Below are 22832 nucleotides of genomic sequence, written 5' to 3' on the forward strand. Positions count from 1 at the left end.
AATAGTGGGGGGAGAGAGAGAGGTGGGGTTAAAGGGGAGGATGCAAAAGAAGAAAGGAGATAATAGAAGAGGAAATGAAAGGAGACGAGGGCATTGAGGAAAAAAGGAGAGGAGAGAGAGAGGGTAGGAAGAAGGAAAGGAGGAGAGGTTAAGAAAAGTCGCAGAGCAAAGTGGACGCTCGATGCATCACTTAATGCATATACTTCCTCTTCTTCCTTTTCTTCTTTAGAGAGAGAAGCAGCAGTTGTGAGAGTCTGCCTCAGTGCATTTGAATGCAAACCGAGCTCGTTTTGTCGAGCAGTTGGCCTCTGAAACCACCTCTCTCTTTCTCTTTCTCTCACTCAATCTCTTTCTGCCTCTTTATTTCTGTCTCTCTTTCACATGTTGAGTTCCCATGTGGGGGCCTGAGGCGTGATCATGTGTGTGTCTTCCTCAGTGTGTATCGTGGGTCATTTGAGGACGACGCAGCCTGCCAGTGTCGTCCTCGTCTTCTTCTTCTTCTTTGCCACTTTGGCTGCTGAAATAGAGACGACTCACAGATTTGAATGAGTGTGTGTGGGGGTAATTAAGAGTGTTTATGCGTGTGTGTGTGTGTGAGAGTTTATGTGATTTTGTGTGTGTGCTGGGGCCAATTCTGCAACGCTGACCGTCTCCAAGGAGATGCAGGAGGCGAGAGAAGCAGCCAACCATGGTGTAGTAAACCCAAGAAATGTCACTGTGTGTTTCACAATGAGAGTGTGTGAGCTCTGTGAATGTGTGTGTGTGTGTGGAGCTCTAAAGTCAACCCTTTACCTGCTTGTTTGTTGCCTAGCAACTCTGTGTGTGCGTCCTTCATTAGGGCCCAGTGAGATGCTTGATCACAGGTAGACCAGGTGTGTTTGGGCAAGCGAGGTTTGTTAACATGCTGGAGTGTGTGAGTGAGAGATTATGTTGCAGCAGCGTGTTTAATTGTTTAACTGTTTAACTTTATTGTTTCATTTGTTTGTTGCATCCCTTCATTTTTTGCTCTTCTTCCTTTTCCATCTTTCCCTCCTTCGTGTCATTCATCCACCCCGTTTCCCTCCCTTCCTCTCCTCCACTTCGGTGACCGGCCTCCTGTGAACCACAACCTTTGTGTCTCATTAGAATGAATGGGTGTGGACTGTTGTGTGTTTGAACAGTGGACATTCATTCATTCATCTCAGCTGTCGATAAAATCAGTGGCTTGTTGACTTTAGTCGGAGATGTAGTTCGGCACGGTTCAATCATCAGAGCTGAGCTTCAGCATTCAGCAGGTCTGCTTCCTTGTAGTTGCAGCAAAGTTTCACATTGAGTCAGAAAGTAAATTAGAGTTTAAATATTTAGCCAGTAGTTAGCATGTACCAGGTTTAAATCTGGCTTTGATAATAACTAATGATAATGAAACTCCTGCAGCTCTGCCTTTGTTTTTGAACAATAGACCAGTGAGGTTTGGGTTTGACTGGACTTTCCATTTTCTCTGTTGACGCTAACCTGATACTACTGATCTGCTGGGTGTGTCTCTCTCACATCATTCTCACATATTTACATTCAGAACAGTGGGTCAGGTGAGGTGGCAGCTGAGGCGATGCTACCACAGCGTGTAGGGTGTGTCAGCTTCCTTTTTCTCTTTATGAGTTTAAGTCGAACTTCAGCGTTGTACTTGCTAATAAAGTTGCCAGAACCATCTCATATAACTTCCTGAAGTTAAAAAAAAAAAAAAAACCCTGGGTGACTGCAAACGGTCCAGCAGGGACAGGGTAAAGTTGCCATGGTAACGCGGTTTCTGCTCAGGTTAATGAAATGTTGATTGCAATCCACGCTCTCACTGTTGTTGATGTTTTTCATGGAGTGGTTATTAAAATGAGAAAATTAAGGACAGACTGAACCGAGGAGAAAACTGGGCTCTCAGATGAATGAGTCAACAGAAAAAAATATACATGATTTGAAGGAATCGCTCAGTTTGAAAACAGATGCTAAGTTAAGCTAAAGTTTCCTTGTGATGCTTGTAGATCGGCAGCTTGTCTGTACAAAAGAAAAGTACAAATCCAGGTGATTTTTTTTCCCCACTTGGATTTTTCCTTGTAAAACAGAAGCAAAACAAGGATGGAAATATACAGATAATAACAGTGTTCCCCTGCTGCTTACAGGTTACCAGATTGTTTTATATCCCAGTAATGGATCCAAATTAGTAATCAAACAACAGACATTTCTGCTTTAGCTGTCAGAATTAAACAGTGTGTACAGAATGAGTGTGTGTGTGTGTGTTGATGGAGAGTTGAAGGTTTGTGTTGGCGTCGGGCCAGTGGTGAGAATTACAGGTTATTTGTCAGAATAATGCTGTTAGTTGACTGTAGGAGTGTGTGAAGCGGCAGAGTTGGAGGCTTTTATAGTTGAGTTGTTAGAGCTTTGTTAATTATGTGTGTGTGTGTGTGTGTTTACATAACGGTGCCAGAAAAAATCTAACACATTGTACGGTTTTGTCACTGCAGGTCTCTGTTTGACAGTAGAATACCTTTGTTCCTGACACTTTGGTAGAATTTATTGTAATTAAGTTACTTCCAGGTTCGTTTTTTTCCCTTGCTGGGCTTATGGAGATATCCGGAGCTAAAATAAAGGTTACATGTGCTTCAGCTGTGTGCGCTTGCAGGAGAATAAAGAGCATGAGTTGTGATGACGATAAACAAAGCAGAACTTTTTTTCCCCCCAAAGTTGTCTTGCAGGCAAAGTCATCATCTGACAGCAGCTGTGAAAGTCTGGATGTTTAGTTTTTCGTCAGCCCTGATTTAGAAAGGTTCTGTTTCTGTCCCCAGAATGTGAACCTTAATCCAGTTTGGGTTTGCATCTTAGTTTTTGGACGTTTTATAAGATTCATTTCTCAACCATGTCCTTCAGCTGAAGTTGTCAAAATCACTGACAGGGTTTCTACTTGTTCGCGCCAATAGCGTAGCGCATATATAGGCCTAATTCACCCAGTCACCCATGAATGACCTCGGCGTGCCAGTTAGCGTAATCTCAGATTTGTGATCAGTTACTTAGAGTCGCTTAACCTCCATTGCTGAATGTGCCCCTCCCCCCCATTTAGACCCACACTCATAGTCCCTAAAAAGCCCTTTTCACCCCTCTTTTTTTTGCTTCCTCTTAAAGCTGCAAATCTCTCACCTCACCCAAACAAGGTCTCGCTCTAATCCTTCAGTATTGACCGGCAGATGCATTCTGGGATATCCAGGAGGCACGGTGCTCGACACTGAGGTGATTTTGCCAATAAAAATGCTGTTTGCTCATAACAGTTCTCTTTGGTATTGATTTGTTTTTCTCTCCTTATTGTGGAACATTTGAACATCTTCCAAATCTCTAGTTGATGCATTTCATTAATTTCAATTCAATTCAAATTTTAATTAACCTTTATATAACCTGTGGAAACTCAAATCAGGCTAAAGATTAACCTTGTACAGGCTGAAACCAGGCTAGTTAGTAAGCCTAACCAGGCTAAAGATTAGCCCTCCAGAGCTACAGCCCTAAAGGGAATTAGGTCTGTTAAAAAAATGGAGAACAAAATGTACCATATGAGTGTGTTTCCTCAGCCTGAGCTCAGCCAATCACACTGCTCGCTGAGAGCAATGTTGCTGAGGGGACGTTGCATGAAAAAGTTGCTGGTGTGCGGTTGCCGTGTGAGCAGATGGCCCAGCCGTCTGTCTCCACATTAGCAAGATACTGATGAGATGAGTCAGTTAACACACACACACACACACACACACACACACAAACACACACACACACTTCCCCTGGCATGTCTGTCTGTGTGTGTGTGTGTGTGTGTTTATGTAGTCTGTCATATACATTTATGAAATGTGTGTGTCTGCAGACGTCTCTTCCTTTGTGTGTTTGTATGTGTGCACCTGCCTGTGTGTGTGTGTGTGTGTATTATTGCTTGCAGTCTTCTCTGTTCTGCTTCCTATGAGACAGCAGGGAACATCGCTGACTCACACTATCCACACACACACACACACACACACACACACACAATAACAGTAATAAGAACGGCTGAAACACAAAAGCTGTCGAGGAATGCAATCGCTTTTTGTGATAGAAAATCAAAGTATTCCTGATTGAAAACTATGTTTTTTGAACGCTGCATCAAAAACAATCAAACTCTGGGGAGAAAAACATCAGTGTGTGTGTGTGTGTGTATATGATGAGAGGAGGTCTAGCCTTAAAAACACACACACTTAAATGGCAAGACGGGGACTTCAGTATTCATCCCTTACGCCTGAGTGCGTCTGATAGACAACCCCACTGCTCTTGTGATGCATTTGGAAGTTGTGGGGAAAATAGAAAATAAAGCCATGATGGATGAAAAGGCTGAATTTTGAGCAAGAGCAGTGAATCTGACTTTGAACACAGAGATTCAGAGAGATGAGTGTTTGATTCAAACTCCAGGGTGCATTGATTGAGCACCCACTGTGTGCAGGATTGTGGATTTTTGTGGCTCAGACTTGAGTTATTCTCTAACAATTTGGGTTGTTTGCCACCAGTCATTTTGTATTTGCCTCATTTTTAAGTCGGTGTCCGCCTCTATTACATTAAAAGACAGTAAGCTGACGCTGTTACTCAGTTAGCAGGCAGGGTTAGCTCCTCTTCAAGAAATATTTGGTTTGTGTAAGAGGAAATGAGACCACAGTCGAGACAGTGTGACTTCTCTAACAGACTTCAGCAGTCTAAAAAAGGAAGGGAGCTGCTGCATGTCCAGTCAAAGATTGAATTTAATTTTCTTATCCATCAGATTTTCAGTGATTCCACTTAAAAAAACAACAAAACATTTCTTCTGTTTGCTCTGGAAGAAAAGCAGCCGTCCTCTTGTTTTGTGCTGCATGTGCAGATTTGAAGAGATTTTATTTTTTTTACTCTGTGGCTCACGAGGTAAAATGTGTATATCATTTTAAATAACAACATTAAATGATACATAATAAAAACAGCTAGCCAGGCTCTGCCAAGGGTTAGAAAATACAGCTACCAGCACCAGCACTCATTTAATCTGTACAAAAACTGAAACATAAAACAAGATGATGAACAGAGATGTGGTTTAGGGGGAGTTACATGCACTAACTCTTTCTGTTTCAGCAGTGACTTGATGATTTCAAGTCTTAAGGACTCCGGTCTTTATGCTAAGCTAAACTAATATCACTGGTATCAATCTTCTCATCTACCTTCTGGCAGGAAAGTAATATGTATCAGAACTTTTACTTAGTTTTCAACATATTCTCCTCCCTTTTATTCTTTCTGTAAGGTTCTGTAGGTGCATGCATGCAGCTGTGAGCGTGAAGCTAAATTGTGCTTATAAACAAACACAGAGGATTAATAATACTAAAGATATTTTTAATGCGTCCTCACCGGTGAGTCTAACAGTACAGAGCGTTCTCCTGCTCAGCCGGCCTCCCCTGGAAGTAAATCTGAAAGATGGAAGTGTAGCGGAGTATGAGGTGAGGTGTGTAGTTGCTGCTGACTGCCTGTAATGTTTTATAGTGCTGTCGGTTGTGTTAGCGGGTCCACACTCTGCTCGCTGTGTCCCATTAAAAAAAACTATAGCTGTTTTCCTTCTACTGCTCTGTATTTACTGCAAAACTGATTATAGCACTCTATACTGCTGCTAGGAATTTGAGAGCAGGGTCGTACTATATATGTGTGTATGTAACACACACTCATATAGTATATAAACAGAGGGCACACACACACGCACACAGAGATGTAAAGAATTGCTTAACACCCTTAGCTGTTTCAGTGCAGAGCAAATTTGAGATGTGTGTTGGGCACTGGGACTTAAAAGCCTTTTATTGCCTATTTATTAGAACTTTATACAAGACCAGAGAGAGACATAGAAACAGATAGAAACAAAGATGATGGCCCTGAAAAGCTTGATCCTGCCTGTAAGCAAAGGAATCCATCACTTTATTGCTTTTTTCCAAAAAAGGGCTGATGAAGAACTCTTGTATTTTTCCATTAATTATAAATGTGCAATTTAACCTCATTATCAGCTGGTAGCTCCCTGGTCTGGGAAACAGTCCAATTTGTAGACATTTAATTAAAAATAAAAAGAATCAACAGCCTTAATGGTTTCTGAACTTTAAAGTCTCGACTTTAAAGAAATCCCACTGGGTTCAAGTTGCAGAGGCCCTCGGTTTGTTTGACCCAGTTAACGTTCCCGTTTGTAAAGGTGATCAAAACATTCACCTTTTTCATGTTTGTTCCACACTTTTCTGCATCTGAAGAGCCCCTTTCACCTCTTTACCAGGGCCTTTCTTTTGTCTAATGCGACCGTTTATCTTTGCTGCATGCACCTGATACTTTTCTTATGAGCCTGGAGTCACGAGCGTAAAGCTTTCACCCTGCAAAGAAAAGATTCCCAGGAATTTCAACAGGTCTTTTGTTGTGGAGATCATCCTTTCCAAAATATGTGTTTGGCTGCTGTTTCTCCTCGTGATCCCTGGATGAAGCTACCCACAGTGAGAAGGGACTCGCAGTGAAAACCAGTTGGTGTTGGGGTGGGTGGGGGAGCACATCAGGACGTGAGAACTCTTTCTTTGATCTTTCTTTAGCTGGCTGTTAATTTAGCAGCGACTTCACAGCCAGAGGCCGGCTCAGATCACGCTGTTATTCTCGGGTTAGGTGGCATTTGGAGCGAGGCAGGGGGGTGCTCTGTGTTTTTAGGGAAGGTGTGGAGTGAGGACATGGGTGGTTCAGGTGAGGAACAGTTCAGACTAGGTTAGCTGTTGCAGGTTTTCTTGTGCCACAAGAAGCCATCTGTTGCTGCTTGACCAGAGGGAGAGAATGAAATAGAAATGATTAATCTTGCAGCTTCCATAAACATAAATCAGATCACTTTGTATGCATTGGACTGTTTACCCTGGAAAAGGCCTTCCCCGACACACACAGCTTTCATGGATTGTATATGCTATATAGCGTCACTAATGTGTGTTTCGGGACATTTATACGAATTAAAGTTGTGGATTATTGTCTTATAGAAAGATAGAAAAGCAGATTCTGGTTGTATAATGTCGTTAAACGTGCAGAATCAGCTGGTCGGCTGCAGCTGTAATCACTGCTGAGGGTCAGCGTGGCCGAGCGTGAGCAACAGCTGGGCTCGTTTTGACTGTAACACCATCCCCTCTGAGCCAAATGCTGTGGACATTTGTATCTCCTGGAAGTTTAAAGGACGTGTGTAGGTTCTTGGTTGTATGTTGTGTGTCTATGCTGATGCTGGAGGTGTGTGTTTTTAGCAAACGTGCGATGTTAGAGCGTCAGTTTTTAAAAAAGAATCTGAGTGTGTGTGTGTCTTCAGCTGGAAGGGTTTGTTGTTTTTGCTCCAGGGCACGTCAGCTGTTGGGATCGGAACCTGTAACCTTTCTGTTACCAGATGAGCAGCTGGCTGCATTGAAATGAATGGGAGTCAATGGGCGAGCAGCACAGCAACCCTGAGGCCTATTTTTACTTGTGTGTCAGTGTGTGTGTGTGTGTGTGAGAAAAGACCGCCGTCACAGCTAAGCTAGCAGCCAGCGCTATGTACGCGTGTGTGTATTTATGACACAGAGATAGTGTGTGTTTATTGGAAATGGTTGTGTGTGTGTATGTGTGTGTGTGTATGCAACTTGGGACAGCTGTTTCTCACTGTGTCCTTTCAACCCCAAGACACACACACACACACACACACACACAGATCCCAGCCATCCTGTGTAAAGGTCAGACCTCCACCCCTCTAGGCCACGCTAGAGTTTCAAAACAAACCTACCCTCCACCCCCCCCACCCCACCCCACCCTGACTCCCAGCGTTTCCCACTGCACGAAGGAGGAATGGGGGACAGTGAAACCCCAAAACTTCACACACACTCCCTCGTTCACACACACACCTTCGGGCTGTCTCTTTGAAGAAGAGATAGAATGACGTTGGGATTAGACGAGTCTTGACCTTTGATTCAGACGAGCTTCAGAGCCAGAACCTCTCACCTCCTCCTCCTCCTCCTCCTCTTCCTCTTCCTCTTTTTCTCGACTTCTCAGCTTTGCTTGAAGGTTTGTGATGTGTGCGTTTCGTTATAGAGGAGCAGCGATGGAAGATGATGGGTGATCTCGGGAAGGAAGTTCGGGTCAAAGTCCTGCTGATGTTTAGAAGTCTGTCGGTGTCTCTCTCGTTGCATCAGAGCAGATTCCCTCAGGAGGATTGAAGAGCAGAGAGAGAGAGGGGAGAGAGATGACGACTATGGCTGCAAAAATAACTTCCATATTTAGACTCAGATGAAGAGAGAGATACAGCCAGAGGAGAAAGTAAGTGATACAGAGACGGTATAGAGGAGAGATCCCGTGAGAGACAGATTAAGAAAAGAGCATCAGTGGTTGTAAGGCTCGTCCCAATCCTGAATCACCCCCTCAGTGAACATGCAAGATTGTTGGCACAGTGTTCAGGAGCCTTTAGCGGAGTCAACACAAAGTAATTGAAATGGAGTGATCGATTAACACCAACAATAACTCATAGATTCCCTCTGTTTCTCCCTCTCTCTCTCTCTTTCTCACCCTCCTCCCTTATCCTTTCTCTGTCTCTTTGTTTCTCTCGCTCCTTCCTCACTGGTATTGATGTTTTGAAATGAATACTTGTCAGATAGCTGGTCTCTATATTTAGAACAGAGACATACAGACACATGCTCGCTCTCTCCCTCTCTCTCTGTTTCAGTCTCTGTCTCTTCTAACCTCCCCCTCTCATTAGCTGCATGCTGACCTTCCAACTGTGTGTCATGATCCTCCCTCAGAAAGTTCAAAGATCTCACGAAATGGTCAGCAGGACTTCCTGGAAAACAGTGCATCTTTAATGGCGACCTCAATCGGCTAATAGCCGATCGGTTTATACTAGAGATTGATCCCTTGCTGTCTTATGTTCTGCCTGTTTCAGCAGGAATTATATCATATTAATGAAGTGATAATGCAGTTTATGGGACCTTTTAAGATCATAAAAGCTGTTAAAACAGCTGATTTAGGTTTCAGGCTCCATTTGCTGCATTTCTGGTTGTGATATCACATCAGGAAATCTCCAGCAGCTAAAACCTCAGTCACAAAAGTGAAGTTTGGAGATTTACGACGGGGTCACTCCCTGTCGTATTGGGAGTGACCAACACAAATAGCATTTTTTTAAAATATTTCTTTATATCTTAACACATTAGGAAATCTCCAGCAGCTATGGCCTGAGAGCAGAGTCAAAGGACTTTGTATTTTGCAGCTACTTCAGTCTGGTCACTCCCCATTACAGCAGGGAGTGACCAAACACTTCTTTCATTTATCTACAAAAACCTGATGAATAGTAACTCATTTCCCCTTCAAAGCACATCCTGGAAAATGTAGAGGATCACTGAGATGGTTTAAATTATCCTGATTACCCAATGAAATCCCAAGTTTAAGAATAACCTCCTCTCAGTTGGAAATGCAGTAATCCATCTGGAGAAGCCAATTAATCAGTAACAGATAGACAGTGGTGTTACCGGATAGACCCCCACAGAACCAGTGTTACAGTTAATTTTCTACAGTTATGCCTGGCTGTGTTTATATTTAACACGATTTACCAGACATTGTCATTCTCATTCCATAAAGAATAGTGATGCCCAAAGAGGAGTTGAGCTCTTCTTAGTCTGGTTTAATACCCAAACCTGGTTAAATGTTCCAGAGAAGGCTCTGAAGTCTGGAACCGCTTTGAGTATGTTAAATGCAACTCATGGTGACCATTTTTCGAAGCAGGTGGAAGGTTTTTTAAGATTGATGAATGAGATTTTCTCGCCTTCCGGGCAGCCATTAGTTTCCATTCATTTCAGCACAGAATAAAAATCAACTTGCAGAGACTTGAAACTTGCTTGAAAAAGGTAATCCATCACAGCAAGCAGCACGTCCTCTTTTATTTCTGTCGAACTTATTGTTGTGTGGTGATGCAGGTCAGAACAGAGGCTGCTCAGAAAACTTTCCCCTTGTTGCAATCGTACATCAACATAAAAACTAACGTGGCAGTCGTGCATGGCTTCTTTCTTTCCTTTCTTTTGCTCTCATTCTCTCGTTTCCCCTTCTTCCTTCCCCCTCTCTCTGACTTGGTGTTTTCCTCTCCTGTCAGTCATTTTTCTTGCACCATTAAGGAGTCGTGACTGGACGAAAGGATGGAGGGATGGATGCAGGGACTCGAGGATGGAGGGATGGAGGGTGGGGATTGGAGAGAGAGGGAGGAAAAAAAACGGATGTGTCGTGACGCTCGGATTCACCTCTCTGCTCTGCGGCACCAGGTTAGAAAAGGAGGGATGGAGAGGAGGAGTGAAGAGATAGGAGGCGAGGGGAGGGGAGGATTACAGAGCATGGAAACATGGAAGGACGGAATGAGGGGAGTTAAAGGGAAAAAAAGAGGAATGGAAGAGGGAGGGGACAAAGAGATGGAGTGACGGGGGTAAGGGAGGAAGAGAGGGCGAGTTTGCAGACACACTGAGCGCTGCATGAGAATGAGAGAAGACAGGACACACACACAAACACACACACTGAGTCGTGATGCATCTGGTAGATGAGCCATTAGATCAGGTGACGAAGGTCTGGTCCGTTACCTTTTACCTGCTTCTCCTCTTCCCTTCTTCTCTCTATCCTTTAATTTCATCACCTCTTCTCTCTCTTTTTCATTTTCCTTTTCCTTTATCTCTCACTTCTTCCTTCTTCTCTTCTTTCTCCTTTTACTCTGCTTCTCTTTCACATCTTTTGTTCATCATTTTCTTTCTTCCCTCTCTCCTCTTCCACCCCTATTCCTCCTCCGTCTTTCCTTTTTCTTTTCCAGGGTTTGCTTTGATCTCCTTCCTTTCCCTCCTCTTTCTTTCTTTTCATCACACTCTTCTTCCTCTTTCCTTTCTATCCTCATACACTTACCTGTCTCTCTCTCCCTCTTTTACTGCTCCTTTTTTCTTCCCTTCTTTCTCTCACTCTTCCGTCCTTCTTTCATCTGTGTCTTCAGTAATGAAACTTGCACTAATAGAGCAGCTGCAACACAGAAAGGCCATAAATCAGCCTTTATGAGTGTGTAAGAGTGTGTGTGTGTGTGTGTGTGACCAGACCGCTTAGATTCACCACTGTGATATAAGTGCTTATTCTGCCTGGATACAGCACCTGGATCACGTGCACACACACACACACACACACACACACACACACACAGCTGTAGGTGGTGCCACGTCGTCATGAGGTCGAGGCAAATTCAGGGTTTAAACGTCTCCTTCAGTTTTTCTCCTTTGGTAACAGTGTGTGTGTGTGTGTAGGGACAGGTGTGTGTTTTCCAAGCTGCTGTAACATTAGACACCTACTGTCATTGTCTCTGTGTAAAGGACACCAATGTGCTGACTGACTCGCTAACCCCTGTGGACTGTATATGTGTGTGTGTGTGTGAAGGTGTATTTCTGACGTCCTGGGAAAATGCAAGTGTTAAGCAGTCGTGCTTAACACTAACAGTCATGCATGTCGTGTGTGCTTCATATCTTGGCTTGTGTTAGTGTGACAGCTGCCAGCTGGGTTAACAGCAGCAGGGCAGGTCTTTCTTCCACATGACAGTTATGACACAGTATTTCATCAGGGCTGCAGCTAATGATTATTTTCAATGTATTTGTTGTTTTTATTTAAATATACAGATCAATTTCTTCGATAAACTATAAGCAAATATGGACAGATGCCCTTCACTCATTCTCAGAAACCAATTCAAAATCCCCAAATTATCCAATTATCTTAGGAAACGGAGAACAGCTACTATTTGTACTTGATAAATGACTTGAATTGATTACTATTACATCGATTATTAAAAGTCCTACTGATTAATTAAGTGTTAATTGAGTTTATGGTGACAGCTGAGGGTGGAAAGAGTTGACCATCGCTTTAAAAAAAAAAAAAAAAAACACCTGACATTTTTGTTCCTTTCAAGAAAGAAGCCAGGGGGCTGATGGGAAATGTAGTCTTAATTTGATCAGTGCTGGAGTGAGATAAAGGCTCCTCATCATCTCCACCATGGTCTCTTTTGTTTACGGTAATTATTCAAAGGCGTCATAATTAATTTGGCTTTGATGAAGTGATAGGAGAAGCTACGTGATGCTAGCTCCTTTAGCCGCCTCAACCCCTGTTTCTCCTCTATCTACATGGTTTTCTTTTTTTTTTCTCCTCAACCTTTCAACCCTACAGTTCACATGCTGAGTTGTGCTTATCTACACATTTCCTAGAAATCTTACAACGACCTTGGGAAGCCACTGCTGTGTGTCTGTGTATCTATGTGTGTGTGTGTGTGTGTGTGTGAGTTGCCAAGCTGTGATAAGCTTTTCTATCAGTTACAGCTAGCTAGGCCCACCTCGCTGTAGGGGAACACATTACAATTGAATTGAGACTATAGGATTTACTCGCACAAATGGGCTTTTTGGATCACTGATAGTGAGTGTGTGTGTGTGTGCGTGCATGTGTGTCTTCATGACTTCCTGTGTGCGATGAGAGAGGCAGGGTGGACACCACAGTCTGTCAGCACGTGCACCTTACTTACGTTTTACATGTGTATTTTTCAGGAATTTGCTGTGTTAGGTTGTTTACATTTTTTTTCAGTAAGCAGGTGTGTGTGTGTGTGTGTGTGTGTGTGTGTATATGTGTGTGTTTTCTATTGAGTTTGTGTGTTAGTTTGTTTCTGTGTGTGTGAGCAAGACAATGTGTTGTTTGTATGTTTTGTTCTTGTTTTGTAAGCGTCTACCTGCTTATGGACGACTAGGTGTTTTTAACTTTGTGTGCGTGTGTGTGTTGCTGATGCTGTTGTATGTGTGTGTGTGTGTGTGTGTGCGTGTGTGTGTGTGTGTGCGCGCACAAGGCATCACATTACCACTCAGTAATGAGAAGTCAGTTTAGCTCGGTGACCAATCTTCACGATGCAGCTCCACACTATAATCTGCAGACTGCAACCAGCGGAGAAATCACAATCAGCTGCTATTTGTCTTACACACACTTAGACACACACACACACACACACACACACACACAGGTTTGTTTATGTTTTTGTCAGAGCGCAAACAGGATGTGATTAGGCATGTAATTAGCTGTGAGCACGAAGGTTTTCCTCAGGTTTATGCTTCTGTTCAGGCTGCGTTAGCGAGACGCTCCAACTTGATGGAGAGACAGAGAGAGAGGGGGAGAGAGAGAGAGAGAGAGAGAGAGAGAGAGAGAGAGACAGAGAGGGGGGGGGGGGAGAGAGAGAAGCGTAAAAAAGATCTTGTTGTTCAAGTTTTAGCGGTCACTTTACCGAATCTGATCCATCTGCTTCGGCCATGTGGTCCGTCTCATCTCAAGATTGACCTTGTCAGAAATTGATTGGCTGATTGATTAGCTATTAAGGAGATTGATCCATTAATTGACTGATTGATTGACATGTGGTTGAAAAGACTGGAAAAAGAAGGAGCGTCTCTTTGTAAAATTCCCCTTCAGTCTTTGTTCGTCCTCTATTTTACAGCCTGCTGAGGGGAGTTTTGCCAACGTGGCCTCTGTCCTTTCTCACTTCCCTTCTTTTCTGCTCTCATCTTTCATTCTTCATCACGTTTCTGTTACTCTGGGCCACGGACAAATTATTAGTTTGTACCCAAAGAGTACAGAGTTTTGATAAGGGCATCACTTCAGTCCTGTTGGGATGAAGGAGACAATGCACCCATGGATGCCAACTTTGTAGCTCATTAGCTTATTGAAGGGTGTTGTTCAGTTCCCTCCTCCTCCTTTGTTTCCTCTGTAGGAACCCTTCGTCTGTGTCACTGATATTTTAGTGTCAAATTTCAACTTCTGTGTCTGGGATGTGGTGTTGTAAAGGGAAAGGATGATGAACACACGTGTGATGTTTTACCACCTTTCCCTGGATTTTAGTTCACCATAAAACCCTAAAGTTCCTCATGGGAGTTTGCGTATATTCAGGTCGTTCCGCTCACAGAGGCATTATCTAATTTGACTCCTGATAATTGATTAAGGCCCACTGCCACCGGTGACTCAGTGAGATCGTATTACAGGGCTGCAGGATCGTATTTCCCCACAACGTCCTTGCTCTGCGCCGCCTTCCTCCTCCTCCCCCTCCCCTCTGCAGCTCTGTTTCTCTGACGTTATATAGAGCCTCAGCTGTCCTTTCATCAGAATAAGCAGAAAGCGTTTGTGTTGCTGCTGCATCGTCCTTTTATTTTGCAGACGGCGTCGTTAGGAAGCAGGAAGGACGGCACAGCAGCAGCAGACGGCAGGCTGGTCCAGGTTCAGGGGAGCAGAGAGACGTGAAACCAAAGTAGACCACATTTTCTACATTTAATGTCATTTTAATTGAACAACAAAAATACATCTAGAAAATATATTTAGTGTATGATGTGCCTTTTTTCCCCTGCTGATCAAATTACTGTTAAAATGAGCAAAAGCTAATGAATAAATTTTAGCAAATTAAGTTTAACAAATACTGGAAGCTTCGCTAAGGAAATGTGATTGGCTGAGATCAGGGTCCAAACTGCCCATCGGAGGAGTTTAAATGAAGGTGAGATAATCTGATTGGCCGGCCTGTCGCCTGTGAATTAAGGTCAGGTGAAGTGATGGATTTGTAGTTTCAAAACGAGTGTGCTGTGACGCGATTGCCCGAGTTGCCTGAGTTGTAATCAGGGTCAGGGAAAGGTGTGTGTTCAGCTGCAGCGACAAACTGAAATCACACAAAGCACATGAACAAGTAATGAGCACTCACAGCCTTTCTACAGTGCTACAGAATTAGCACCATCCTCTGCAGACACACATACAACCATCATTAACCCCTCCTGCTGACCTTTGACCTGACCCTTGCGATAAGGTTTACTGTGATTTTCTCCAATCCTGTTAAGAGCTTTACAAACGCTGCCTGGCTGAAAAGATAGATTACTAGCTGAGGAGAGGGATGGAGGGATGGCTGGACGAGAAGAAAGACAGGAGATAGAGAGGAGGGTTTTAACAGATATGGATTATTGGAGAGTGATGAGTCACAATTGGCTCATGTTTACTGCCAAATCTGACATTTCTGTGCCAAAAAATCCAAAGAATCAGGATGGAAAAGCCTGCAGATAGATGTTTTAGGTGAAGAGTAATTTGCAGGGAATAATGAGTGTCATGCCTCAGACCGTCCTCAGCATGTGACAGGAAGAAGAGGAGAATAAGGGAAGAAAGATGGAGGGAGGAGGAAAATGAGAAGCGAGATGTTGCACGGGTTGATGGGTATTCCTTGTTGCCTCTTAATGAGTTCCACAGTTCGACTGATTGGGGAGGTTTGACCTTGATGCCTCATGTGCAGAAACAAGCGTGCACACTGTTTGTAGTCAGGACTCACGTGCTTCAATGCTACATTAAGGCAAACAGAGGACGGAGCATGTTAGGTCAGATGGTGGTCTATAGAGAGAAGGGCTTAAAAAAGGAGGAGGAGGAGGGAAAGATATGCATTATAGTTAGATAGGAAGGATGGAAAAATGATGGAGACAAGGATAAATGTGTGGAGTGAAGACGAGACAGGAAGCAGGAAGAAAAGATCTTAGGTAAGAGGATAAGAGGAGGGAGTGAACAGGAGAGAGAAGTACAAGGAAATGATGGATGACATGCTGAAGCTTCGTTTGACTGTGTAGTTCTGGACAGCTCGCCAACCCGGTCTGCTGGTTAGCTGGGATCAGCGTCCGCCGCTAATTGCCAACGAGGCTATTGAGAGTGCCATCAGATACACTGATCTTACAGTGATGGATTCAGTCCTGAGGCTGCAGCTTCAGGCTCTGCACCGATGAAAAACAAGAATCCCTTAAGGTTTTTTAGCTCTTTAATGAGTGCAGGTGTTCCCAACCTGGGGGTCAGGGATCCACCCGAGAGGTCGGGAGATAAATCTGAGGGGTCACAGACTGAGAAAGAGAACAAAAACAGAAATTATTGCAACAAAAAGTCGGCTTATTTTGCACAGATTCTTTGTTTCAGCAGCTGGAAACTGTGTTTTATAGCATGCACATTCAGCTCCGCTCTGTAACACGCAAGCACTAATCAAATGCAGGACATTCTGTATGTTGTGTAAAAGCATGTCTGCCACTTAAGTCCTTCCATGTCTGTGGAAACATACATTATAAATAGAGATGAACATGCCCACACAAGGACTCTAATGGATTGATAGATCGAGTGCAGGGCTTTTGGTGCAGCTAAAGGCCAAGTGCTCTGGAATTAGATACTGGGAGGGCTGGACACCTGAGACTGGAACGTCATAGATGCTGAGGGTTAAAGCCTGTTCAGTGGCAATTTAATCAACAGAGGTCTCTCAGAGGGAATTTGGAAAGTGGTTACCAGTGCTTAAAGAGATTGCAAAGTCCTCATGTTGGGGGAAGGATGACAAAAAGGACACAGAGGACGTTCTCATGTAGAATAGATGTTGATTCAACAGTTTGTACTAAAAATAAAATAAATCTGGACACATCTGTTTTTTCAAACCTGCAGCTTAACTTAAAGTGAACCAATCAAATCCTCTTATACTCTAAGTGTTTCTGCGTACTGACTCCCTCTTTCTTTTTTCCATTCAGTACCCCGATGTTTTTTTTCTTTTCTCACACTGCAGTGTAGCCCTGAATGAACCAGACTGGCGAGTCTTAGCTGCCACCACCGCTCTTTATTTCTGAGCTCTGAATCGGCTTTCCCCCTCCGATCCCATTACCAGGCAACGCCCCGCTACCTGCATGCAGAGCCAAGGCGGCAGCTCGCTCCGCTCCTTTTAGCCCACCGTTCTGTCTTGTCCTCAGTCCTCCATCATCATCCTTCACCAAACTGTCACTCGTGATTTTTCTTCTGGTTTTTGCTGCTGTGGGTGTTTTGACTTTGATGCAGCTGTCAGCCCAAATTCGGCGCTAGAGGGATTTTTCAATACTGATCCCACTATTGTAACAGCTTTTACTTCAGTGTTTTTAGCTCTTTGTGGTTGTAACAAGCAAAAAGATGAAGACGATTTACATACATATTAATCTATTTGAAACATTTTAGCTCCATTCCTACATAGTCTCAACTCTCAACATGTAATATGAAAAGTAACAAAATAATTTACTGAAGTGGCTTAAAACTGAGAAGAAAAGAGATTAAACACATCCCAGCCGTACGAGGCTGAGTATTAAAGACTGAGCAGCACCTGTACAAGAGAAAATGGTTGCATTTTATTTTATTTGTGCATCTTCCTCCCTCCCTCCTCTCTTGCTTTTCACTGAGCTGCTGCGTCGACCTTCACTCGCTCTTGATTGACTGTGGCTTTATCCATCGGCCAGTGGAACAGTCCGATTTAGCCTTGACTGCTAATCTGACAACAATTAAGCTGGGGGTGGGGGGGGTGGCTCTGGCCCTGCCCACTGCTCAGAGACTGTAGGCCGGATATAGAGCTGCTGCCACATTATATATACATCTAACAGATGGATCGATTGGGCGATGCAGCTGAGACGTAGTTTACCTGAGTCGTCACTGCATGTAGCAGACAGAACAATGACGACATGAGCAAATGCAGCTCACCCACTGCAGCATTTAATCAGCCTGTTGAATCGAGTAAAGTCTGTTTGGCTTAATGTGTGTATTTCCATCCCTCCGTCATTAGCCTCTTACATGCAGGGTGACGGGCGAGGGTTCACCTGGGCTGCTGCTGCCAGATTTAGCCTCCCTGCGCCTCTGCCACTCGTCCTAGCTGACGGGATGGAGGGGATGGAGGGGATGGAGGGGATGGTGGAGGAGGGAGGGAAGGATAGAGCCAGATTAGGTTGCAGAGTGACAGAGGTTGGCTGGAGGTGAGATCAGTGTAACGGATCTCCCGGGAGGAAGGAAGAACCGTAGACGGACTGGATTCCATGCCATCAGTCAACCGAAGACGCCTCAAAATAACTAAAAACACAGTTTTTTTAATTTTGCGCCACTGCTTTGAATGCACCCTCTGCTACTGACAAGGCAGGCGATGCCGACCTGGGCTTTAATTTTGGGGATTTTTGAGGAATCGTTAGTAGTATTTACTGAGGGTCATTATGAAAGTAATGAGGACATTACCACCATGTCCTTTCTTCTTCCTTTTTCTGGGGTTTGGGCAGCCAAGATAAAAAAAAAAAAAAAGTAAAATAAGGTAAAGACTGAGGCACTGAAGCAAACATCTAGAGTGCAAATGATTGGGAGGTAGATGAATCCTGATTCTGGCTGAGTCACTCTAGTGTGGCTAAATCGGAAAGGTTAGTCAGAAAGTTAGAGGGTCGTTTTCATGGCAGATCACAAGCAAAATAAAAACTTTTGTCTTGAAATCCAACAAAACTAAAATTGAAACTGTTAAAAAAAACCACTTCTCTGTGATTTATGCTTAAACTGGAAGTTCCACGAATCCAAAACTTTCTTATTACCCAACCCAGCTGTTGTGCAAGCCTCTGAGGGGTTCACCTTTTAAAGGCAGAGTGAGAAAATGAGCATTTGATTGAACTCTTGAGTGTTTTTGAGTCGAGACTGAAAGCGGGCATCAGCAGCACTCAATAACACTTGTTGTATTGACTGAAGGCCAGAAATCATTTGCAGACTGTGTGTGTGTGTGTGTGTGTGTGTGTGTGTTAGAAAGAAACAGATATGAAGGAAGCGAAAGAGCGTTTGTGTGTCAGACAAAGAGAGAGGAATAAAGCCTTTGATAGTGTGTGTGTGTGTGTGTGTGTGATGAGAGAAAAAAGAACAAAGAAAACAGTATGTAGAAGTGTGTGTGTGTGTGTGTGTGTGTGTGTGTGTGTGTGTGTTTTGTTACTGAGTCAATATGTGAGAGATCTGAAGTTGAGTACTTCTCTACATCTCCTTCTGTACACATCTCTCTCTTTCATCAGTTCTGCTCTCCTGCTGTCTGACAAACAGCTGATGCTAACGAGGTCAGAGGTCAGAGGTCACAGTGTCATTGCAGTGATGCCGTTACAAGAGAAAAGTGATGTAGGATGTAAATTCAGACAGAAATGCTCCTAAATTTTAGGTTATTCTTCTTGTCACAAACGCTGAATTGGGTTCAGTCAAATTGAATTAAAGGATAACTCAGGTATTTTTTAACCTGAGTGATGGCTTAGGACAAAAATGTTTGGTCTGGAAACGTCACTACCAGACTCCATTGACAAAAACAGCAATTTAACTTCGCAGAAGACGAGGGTTGCTGGAATAGCGCTGCCTTGATCGGTTGGTTTTCTTGTTATTTCCTGACTTTCAGTGGTGGCGCTCAGATTTAACACCTACATCTGCTACTCACATTTCAACTTTGATCTCAGCTGTTGGTGAACTCTCAGTGCGATGTTTTCACTTTGCATTAAGACTGGAAACGGGGACGCAGCTACCAGGTTTGGTTTGGTTTCCTGTTACCTGACAAAAGTTTCACACCTGTGTGGTCTGTGTGTTAACTTGTGATGTGTCAATACACTCGCCGTGTTAAGACTAATAGTGTTCACTTAGCCCTGTGACGAGGCCGCACACCAGTTGCACTAACAAGTCTACTTTATAATTACAGACTGGAATAACTGGACTCAATGATATACACAAACACACATAAACATAAGGATAAAACCACACACACATACACACACACACACACACACACAGCCTGCAGCAGCAGTGATGGGAACAGCCAGTACTTTTTAACACTCTGGTTTTCAGCTGCGTCCCACTTCCTCCTCATTTGGCCTCATTTGTGCTCGTCACAGCACAAACACACATTCAGAAAATACACACTGAACACACACATGCACACACACTCTCACATTGACCTCATGACTTACTGACTGACTGCCTGCCTGATCGCCTGCTGGTCGTTCTCTGAGTTTTGGGGAATTAAGAAAATTAACTTAAAAAGTAAATTAGACGGCGTGTTCCTTTAAAGGTTTTAGTAAATGTAATGCATACTCTCTCTCTCTCTCTCTCTCTCTCTCTCTCTCTCTCACTACTGAGGCATGTAATAAGAAACACTAGCTGCCAATTTAGCCTTTCGTTCTTTCATTAAAAGTGTGTGAGACAGGCTCACGTTCACATTAATCACTTTATCTGTCATGTGGTAGCAACACTACATGAGGTCGAGGCAACACCCATGCACACACACACATACTATCATTGTACATCTATCTTTGTGGGGACCCATCACTGACATAATGCATAGTAGTAGTATAGTAAAACACACACACACACACACACAGGCAGAGCTTGTCTGATTGATTCCACAGTATTCTCCATCCACTTGCATCATCGAGTTTCGAGACGTGTGTGTGTGTGTGTGTGTGTGTGTGTGTGTGTGTGTGTGTGTGTGTGTGTGTGTGTGTGTGTGTGAGAGGGTGAGGGGTCATCTGTGTCTGACGGAGGCTCCTCAAGTCACCAGCAGCCTGTGGAAGAACTGGCCATGAGACCAGGATAAGGGCTAAATATAGACACACACACACACACTGATGCCGTCTGTGTATAAGTGCAGTATCTGAATGAACCAGTGAACCTATCAAAGAATCAGGCTGCAGATTTGCATTCTGGGTAATGTCTCCTTTCTTTCCATTTATTATTTTTTGCCTTCCATCGTTCATCCTTCGTTCCCTCTAAGAGAAGAGGAACTCCAGAGGGAGCTGAGTGACAAACTCTCTGTCTCTGTCTTCCTGCGAGTCTCTGAGGATCAGACCGACCGCCTGCTTTGTCAGAAATATGTTTCATTTAGGAGAATCAAAATCTGGATGACTTCATTTTCTGCCTCTGCCACTCTGTTTGTCTCTATTTTTCTCCACTGTCTCCTGGTTTGTAGACATGTGACTGTGTAGTTTCCAACCTGACACCTGAGTATCCTCATTAAGATCTTGAATTTTCACTCAAAGAAAAAGGGGTTTGAACTCTTGGTCGGACAAAACAGGCAAGTTTGAGGCGTCTTGTGACGGACATTTTTCACTTTTTTCTAACATTTTATGCAGCAAATGATTCATCGACAAATCGGTTACACACGAACATAACCAACAATAATTAACATGACAGTCATGAGGGTTGGCGAGCCGCAGGTTTGAGTCCTGTTTGAGCTGCAGCGGAGGACAGTGTTTGTGATTTGCTGCTCCTGCTGTGAACTCATGCTAACTTTGTGAATGTGAAGCAGGTTGCTGTTGGAAAAACGAAACATCTCTGTGCTCAGTCAAGCTTCTCAGGATAAATAAAGATTAGACAGCATGAGATAATGATTCCCATTGATCTGCATCCTAATTTAGCTTCTGTCCGTACTCTTGTGAGTTTCCATTGTCTTACTTTGTACCTCAACAATCAAACGGCACATAATTGGCTTTTTGTTGCCCTTATTAACTACGGAGGGGGGGTGCAGATAGGAAGGGGGGGGGGTCCTTTTTGTTCGCAGTAATTAAGCACATCCCTTCTGTGTTGGCTGCAGAGGAGAAAAATGAGTTGGGAAGTCGAAATTGTGCAGCTTTCCGTTCTCATTACCTGTCAACAAAATACTAATTCACAGGCTTTTTCATGTCACCATGAAGAAAGGGGCTCTGTGGGAGGACACCACAGGGTCATAAGATGTTGTAGAAAGTGTAGGTGAACACATTCTTGGATGTAAATGTGAGATTTTTGAACTGGTTGTTGATTAAAGCTGTTTATTTGTTTAGAGATTCCCCCCGACTGTCAAACTGATGAGAGATCTTTGGGAAAACAGCACTTAGCAGAACAGAAATTAGCATTTATCACCAAAGATAAAAACCAAAGACAAAATTTAAAAAGATCCGAGACTTGTCCGACCTCATCATTTGCAAAGCAAAAATAAAATCTGCTAACTGAGTGTCAGTGTCCGTCAACGGTCACATGCAGGGTTCCCTTGTTTAATGGTGGGGGGGGGTCGTGAGTCAATAAGTTGGAGCAGCACTGCAGGGATATCTGAGGTGTCGTTCATAAACTGCTTCCTGTCAAAGTGACCTACAGGAAAGTGAGAGTTAAGGGAGTGGGACACTTAACGGAGTCCCGAGCCTTGGCAAGCTGCCTTATATCTTCCATGTCACTTCAATGTGCAAGGCTGGAAAGTGATTACAACTCTCTATCTGGCTCCTCTCATCATCATCTTTCACATATATGGGCTCCAGTCTGTCACTTAACCTTCACGTATACGCCCCCATCCCCATTTCCTGTATTACAGTGTGTCTCAAACTCAGGGCTAAGGCGTCATTTTTGGAGATTTGAAGTTGAAAAAGTGGGAGAAAGTGTCAACTCTCACATCTTCCACATTACTCCTGCATGTGATCATGTTTGGAGCCAAATTATTCAGAATCTGAGAACGCTTCTAAAACTGCATGTAGGATAGAAAAAAGGGATTTTGATTAACTAATTTACTAAATAAAATGTACATAAAATGTGTTCTCTGTAGCTGTAGTCAGGCACGAACCTCCATCATATCCATAAAGGTCAATGCTTAGGTTTAACTCTCTGTTACTTGTCATTTCTGATGGATGAAAAAAGGGAGCAAAATTTGATTCTCCTCTCTTGGGAATTGAGTTAAAGTGCAGAATAACTTCAGCAATTCAGCAGTAAGTAAGTGGAACTCCTGCAGCATCTCAGTCTGTACCTGCAGCCGAGTTCTGGTTGATTTAAAACCTCTAAAACCATTCAGAACTGATTGTACCGGATCCTGTGAGGGTCATAGGAAATTATTCATGTAACACAGCCAACCTGAGAAATCGCCCCGTGTATTCAGAGGAGTCTTATCGTCTCTTTCTCTGCTGCCCTCCTGTACCTACGGCCGAGAGTTGAGAGAGCTTGACCTTGTATGGTGGTGGTGCTGTATCTGTGTGTGTGCC

The 22832-nt window shown here is 43.5% G+C and overlaps 1 protein-coding gene across 4 annotated transcripts in view; it reads left to right on the forward strand.

Moving 5' to 3' along the window:
* Positions 1 to 22832, forward strand: part of ppargc1b (peroxisome proliferator-activated receptor gamma, coactivator 1 beta) — a 100299-nt gene that overhangs the window by 36586 nt on the left and 40881 nt on the right. Inside the window, exons 1-2 of one of the 4 annotated variants that reach the window (XM_018679600.2) lie at positions 9278 to 10295; positions 14224 to 14314. The exons of 1 other annotated variant lie outside the window; for it this stretch is intronic. Coding sequence is in view for 1 of the 3 variants with exons in the window: in XM_018679599.2 (XP_018535115.1) it covers positions 8281 to 8310 (30 nt within the window). In the remaining 2 variants the exon portion in view is untranslated. Of the gene's footprint in view, positions 1 to 8085; positions 8311 to 9277; positions 10296 to 14223; positions 14315 to 22832 lie in introns of those variants that run through there. 2 more of the 4 variants (XM_018679599.2, XM_018679601.2) reach the window with 2 other exon arrangements.

The sequence above is a fragment of the Lates calcarifer genome, linkage group LG8 (genome assembly GCF_001640805.2).
Source record: "Lates calcarifer isolate ASB-BC8 linkage group LG8, TLL_Latcal_v3, whole genome shotgun sequence".
NCBI lineage: Eukaryota > Metazoa > Chordata > Actinopteri > Centropomidae > Lates > Lates calcarifer.